The 5,727-nt window shown below is 38.7% G+C and overlaps 1 protein-coding gene across 1 annotated transcript; it reads right to left on the bottom strand.

Annotated features, from left to right (window-relative positions):
- Positions 1 to 548: 548 nt before the first annotated feature.
- On the bottom strand, positions 549 to 4,559 carry ostm1 (osteoclastogenesis associated transmembrane protein 1). Its single transcript, XM_079572199.1, has 6 exons — positions 4,138 to 4,559; positions 2,717 to 2,831; positions 2,543 to 2,640; positions 2,330 to 2,440; positions 1,897 to 2,062; positions 549 to 1,288 (listed from the first exon to the last, which is right to left on the bottom strand). Exons 1-6 carry the CDS (start codon positions 4,480 to 4,482, stop codon positions 1,233 to 1,235), a joined length of 891 nt encoding a protein of 296 aa, XP_079428325.1. The 5' UTR covers positions 4,483 to 4,559; the 3' UTR covers positions 549 to 1,232.
- Positions 4,560 to 5,727: the final 1,168 nt, after the last annotated feature.

Genomic DNA, 5,727 nt, shown 5'->3' with positions numbered 1-5,727 from the left:
GGTCAAAAATGATAGTATTTGAGCAAAGTTGCCCGACAGTGGCACATGCAGGGGGGCTTCAAGGAAAAAAGGTTGGGGACCACCGCATCCTATACTAATGGAAAATGAACTTCTTTTAGACTTTCAAACTTTTAGATTCCTGTCGTATCATCCTACACACTCAGACTTTTCTGTAATACTAATGAATTAAATGTGCCCTTTTGTACTGAGACACTAAAGAGAACAAAAAAAAGAATGCACATCAAGGCCAACCCTATCCTGACAGACTGCCTTTCTACAATAAATGTAGTGCCAAACACTCATTTTGAGTCCTTGAATTAAGTCTTTTTTTACGCTCCAAAAATCTCTAATCAAGTTTTTCTACGCTGAAATAAACAATATCTTATTTTAAGACAAATAATAATGGTCTGTGCTAAAAATAAGACTATAATGCAAAGTCGATGGCTTAAAATAAGTGAATAACTCTAAAAGTTAGTGAAATAATCTAGCATGGCTAAAAACAAGATTTAAAATCCAAGTTGTAGGGAATTTGCAGTGCAGTGAGGTACTTTGGAGTGCTTTTTTCAGTATGTCTTTATTCACTCTCTTCCTGATGTGTGCCTTCCCTCCCTCTTCTCGCGGCAGATACATGCTACCACTAATGGACATCAAGTGGTTCTTTTCTGTGCTCCTTTTCTAGACCTACATTAGCAACAGAAAGCCCATTTCAGAGCCCCGTAAATAGTGCACATCGATGCATCCACCCGGACGTCCAAGTCACCAAGTAGACGGCAGCATATCCCGACCACTGAAAGCAAGGGCAGGGTCATCATCATGGCAGAAAGAAAAGCAAAGAGTTGTCAGTAGTGGCATAAAGAACTTTGATTAGTAAGTCTCCAACTCTAAAGCATATTAGGGATACAGGATCTAAAATTGCTACCTCTGACCAATGAGGTAAAACGGAAAAAAACATTTGTATGGTATCATTTCCATGAGAACCATCTTTTTAGTTGATTTGTAACAACACAAGTTCAAAGATCTTGTCTTTTGGGTTGTTTTTCCATCTCTCAGAAGTGATTTGGAGAAGTAACAGTGGTGAGAGTTCCAAAAGATGAGCAACAAACAGCAGACTGGGGTAATCAGGAGGAAGGATTCCATCTTCATCAAGGATCTTTTCAGTATTTTATGCAAAACTGTCAGAACTCCGCCTTGTTTAATGGTCCTTTTTTGGGAAAGAGCTCCGTGTGAGGTCCTCAGCTTAATTTGTCCTGGATGTTCATTAAACTGGAGTAAGACTTTGCCCGCTTCGCTGTAATAATAAAAGGAAATATTATTTTGTTGCATATGGATTTTCCTATCATATATGCATTCAATGTCTCTTGTAAAATACAAACCTTGTTGAAATCATGTAAATATTGTCTATTAATTCCACTTTTTAACAGCACTACATTAATGGGTTTGCTTGGGTGAGTATTAGGGTTTTTCAAAACGTTGTAATGTGTCAACAAAAACAAATATTATCTGAAGTAACTAAGGTGACTAACTTTAACAAACAACAGGCATGAAGTTTATTGCTTCTGTAGCAGATTTAGAGAGATTTACTTGTACATCTGAGAACTTGTTCTGATGAAAGCTGAAAAATGTTCTTCACCAATGTAAGTCAGTTGTTATACACAACAATAACGTCTTCTGAGGTGTTCTTTGACCATTGAAGGTTCAAAACCAAATCCCTCAGCCTATAGTCAAAATATGAGTTATGCATGAGGCAACCCCACTATGCTTTAGAAAAACACAAAGTCCCTGCCTCACCGATATCACAGTCAGTCAGTCAGGCCAAGCCTTTCACAGCCCCAAAGACTCAAAACCCTGTCAAAAATCTGGGTGTGTGACAATGGGTGAATTAAGCTGGTTACTCACGGTGTATGAGCTTGCGTTTCTTTTGTTCGGAGTGAAGGAAGCTGCTCAAGTAGAAGATGATGGGCAGAAAAAGCATGAAGCTGGACACAGCGATGATCGGCACGTTCTCTTCATTGTGGAATGAGCAGTTAAAGGTTTTACTCCAGCGTTTGCGAGTTACATTCATCTGGAGAAGAAAAAAGATTAACGGATACTCTCATAAAACACCTTTCTGGACAGAGAGTCACACTTCAATAAGGTGCATGACTCAGTTGCTCCTTTAGTTAAATACATTTTAAACTTGGTGGGATATGATCAAACATTTGAACTTGGCCTTGGATATACTAAGCACTACGTGTTACAAATGCAGATCTCAGGTGCAGATCTCTGTTCCTAATTTAAAGTTCACACCTGGTACTCAGCAAGAAAACAAAGAGAGAATTTGAGTTCATACCGCATCTTCAATGTCGATGCACATTGTTTCATTTTTCTCCATATCGCTGTACAGGTTGTTCAAATCCCTGTAGGTGTTCTTGCAGTTTATACACAGCTCAGACTGGTTACCCTGTGTGGAGAGCATAGATATATTCATGGTGCAGAGTGTAAAGTATGGTAAAAAATATTGACAATACGTCCTGATATGATTAATGCATGCACTTCTGCTCACCTGCTGATATTGATCGAAGCAGTTGTATGTTTGGTTGAGCATTGCCAGAAAATACAGTGTGTCATTGGTCAGACTTGGCGCGTCTCTTGATATGCAGTCTGAAAAGATAAAGGCGCAACATTAAGGTGTCCAGAACACAGGGACGAGCATCATATACCCCAAAGAATGACGCACATTGACAGTTGGATTTTTCCCATATGCCTGCCAGGTTGCTAAACAGTAGAAAAACCAACATTAGCCTGTCGCTTCGTAGTAGACTGTCCCTGCAGCTCTCCCCTCCTGGACCCACCTGTGGGCACAAAAAAAACAAAGGAGCAAGTTACTATTAAGACACGGAAACAAAAGGGCACTCATTTTCAAGAGTTTGTTATGAATTGGAGATAGACTTTTGGTCTGGATGAGCGACTTCCCGACTCAATAGCTGCGCTCACAATGTTATGGAATTTGATGTTTTAATCTCAGATTGCACGTGGGATTAAATGACACCACATTTTAACCTCTTAAAGGAGCAGGCCACCGTTTTTCCATACTGAGATATGTTCTTACCTGAGTTTAGACGAGTTGATACATACCTGTCTGGTCTTTGTGCGTGCCCTCAGTCACGCAAAACAACCAAAGATGTTGTTAGCATTTAGCCTCTCCCAATGTATTCCAATAGCTCCAAACGGGGTGATGTTAGAAGCTACCAGACATGTATCCACTCGTCTAAGCTCAGGTAAGAACATATCTCAGTATGGAAAAACGGTGGACTGCTACTTTAACACCCGCCTTAAACAAGTGCATTATGTCCAGTTTGGCTTTACCCAAATCTAAAAGCTTCTGGAGTGTAATGCCTCATATGGAAGCTCAGTGTGTTTTTGTCACAGTTTGGAAGTGTTTTTGTTGTGTTTTCGTCTCTTTTTTGTAGTGTTTTCGTCGTTTCATGACGGATTTTAGTCACGTTTTGTTTTTGTCACGATTTGGTCACTTTGATGCTTTTCCGACACGTTTGTGGTTCGTTTGTGTCTTTTCTTGTGGGTTTTTCATTACTTTGTAGTTGTATTTTTGTGTCGCTTTTTCAATTGTTATTGTTGCTTTTCCGACACATTTTTGTCGCTTTTTTTGTCACTTTGTTGTTGCGTTTTCATTCTCACTTTCATCACTTATTTTGATGCTTTTTTTTTCAAGAAGCTTTTAGATTTGGGTAATGCCGAACTGAAGAAAATGCGCTCGGATCAGGCGAGGGTTAAGAAGTTAATACTGGTCAAAAAAAAAGAGAACATATTTACTTTAATTCAAATCTGCTGACAGAGAAGACACTGAACTTGATGCCAGTTTTTGTTCTATGGACTTAGTAATAACAGAGATATAAATCAGACAAACTCCATAGTCAAACTCTGTACACACGAGCCTACATGACGTAAAAGCTGTTTACATTTCTGTTCTGCATCCAATCAGCAAGCAGAATGTATTATATTTAGTTTGCACAATGTCCTTTCAAATCGGTTCGTCACACAAGTCATGCACAGTCGTTTCCTCAAATTTGCGACAGACAGTCACAAGCCTCGTGACCGGCTCGACGCAGAACGAAAATGAATGAAAACCTCCGCACTTACGTCGTTGGATGAGATGTTTGCAAATGTTTTATTGAGGTTTTCGTAGCCGATGAAGCAGTTCTGGCACACTTTGACGGGTTGAGCCGCAGGCACCAAACATTGGACATAAGTGACATACTGCTTTCCGAATAAGTCGAGCAGGTCTTTGCAGTACTGGCTGATGTCCGAGTAGTCGTTAAAAGCGGAGAGCAGGTTCAGAGAGAGCACGGGGTCCGCATCGGGATGGAACACTGGCGAACGCAGCGGCTCGTTCCCTGTTGACTCAGAAACACCGTCTCCGAAAATGAAAAAGTCGCTGCTTAAGCACAAGAAGGCGATGTACAAAATGTTCTGGGGGGAAAACATGATTGAAATGCGTGTAAAAGGCGACAGTTCCTCTTCTTTATCAAAGCAGCTTCACATTTCCTTATTTTCCTCACGGGGCAATCATGTGATTAATTATCATCTCGCGAGAAGAGCAGACGGACGGGAGAAAACCATTGGCTTTAGCTCAAATGAAGCAAAATGTGTTCACTTTTGATCAGAAAATGTGGAAGCAACAGCAAAGTAACCGTAAGTAACAATAGGTGAGTTGAACTGCAAAACATTTACAATACATTCAATGACTTTTCCCCATCATTGTAAAGATTTATTTAAAAAGTAAAGAAAGAAAAAAGAAAGTGGACAAAAAAGAAAACAAAATTACAATTGTATGAAATTATTATTATTTTGAAATTGTAGTTAGTTGCTGAATACTGAGCACTTGCCTTATATGTGTTTTGTAACATATTCTTTATCCAATCAGAGTGTTGTATTCTGAATACTTTGAATACTTTTGGAATACTGATTATCATTATATTTAAGTAGAAATATGGCGTGTAATTACAAAAAATGAAGACTACGATTGTTGGAACACCTGTCATCATTAGTTAGGAACTCTTTAACTCTTGGCAAAGGCTCAGGAGCAGCAGATACAGCATCATGTGTATGCACCGCGGCTTAAGGCGCTTTAAATCTTTATTTTATCAAAACAGGTCAACATTATAGGTTCTTTCTTAATAATGTTGTGCAATATGGAGCTAAAATGTAATGATTGATACTGGGATGTATTCCCTTGATATTGGAAAGTAACTGTATTCTAAATACTCTCAAATGAAAGCGTACCTTTATCCGAATACAGTTACTCACAATTTGTAGAAGTTATGTTGAAGTAGGCCTATACTTAATTGAATGTAAATAATTTGTGCATACTTTTAACCGAGTAAAACTAACTAACTATAATATTTTCTCTGTTCAAAAGAATGTGTGATGTTACACAGCTTAAAATTGCATACTTTATTTTTTTCAACGTACTTGTGTTGGAAACAAGCTGTGCCCACACACCCCTGTGCCTCTGAGGGTTCAGGACTGGGGTCCCCACTGGCTATACATGTTCAGAAGTTGTGTTTTATGTGTACTTATATAAACATGTAATCCAAACTGGATTATGTCATTAACAAAATTAATGGTTTGTGAAAAGAAAACATATTTAATTCAAATTCCATAAAATCAGAATCAGAATTGTTTTACTGGCCATTGTTATGAACAGGTTCACAACTAGGAATTTATTTC

Source organism: Gobius niger, assembly GCF_951799975.1.
Source record: "Gobius niger genome assembly, chromosome: 15".
In the NCBI taxonomy this organism is placed as follows: domain Eukaryota; kingdom Metazoa; phylum Chordata; class Actinopteri; order Gobiiformes; family Gobiidae; genus Gobius; species Gobius niger.
The sequence above is the reverse complement of the archived record's forward strand: the minus strand, read 5'-3'. Positions and strand labels throughout refer to the sequence as shown.

What these genes read in the sequence shown, in the direction of transcription:
- ostm1 (XM_079572199.1), bottom strand. Translation starts at nt 4,482, where the DNA reads ATGTTTTCCCCCCAGAACATTTTGTACATCGCCTTCTTGTGCTTAAGC. An exon ending in CAAACATCTCATCCAACGAC is followed by an intron (nt 2,832 to 4,137) that starts GTAAGTGCGGAG and finishes TTGTGCCCACAG; the next exon opens with GTGGGTCCAGGAGGGGAGAG. An exon ending in GCATCGACATTGAAGATGCG is followed by an intron (nt 2,063 to 2,329) that starts GTATGAACTCAA and finishes TTTCTTCTCCAG; the next exon opens with ATGAATGTAACTCGCAAACG.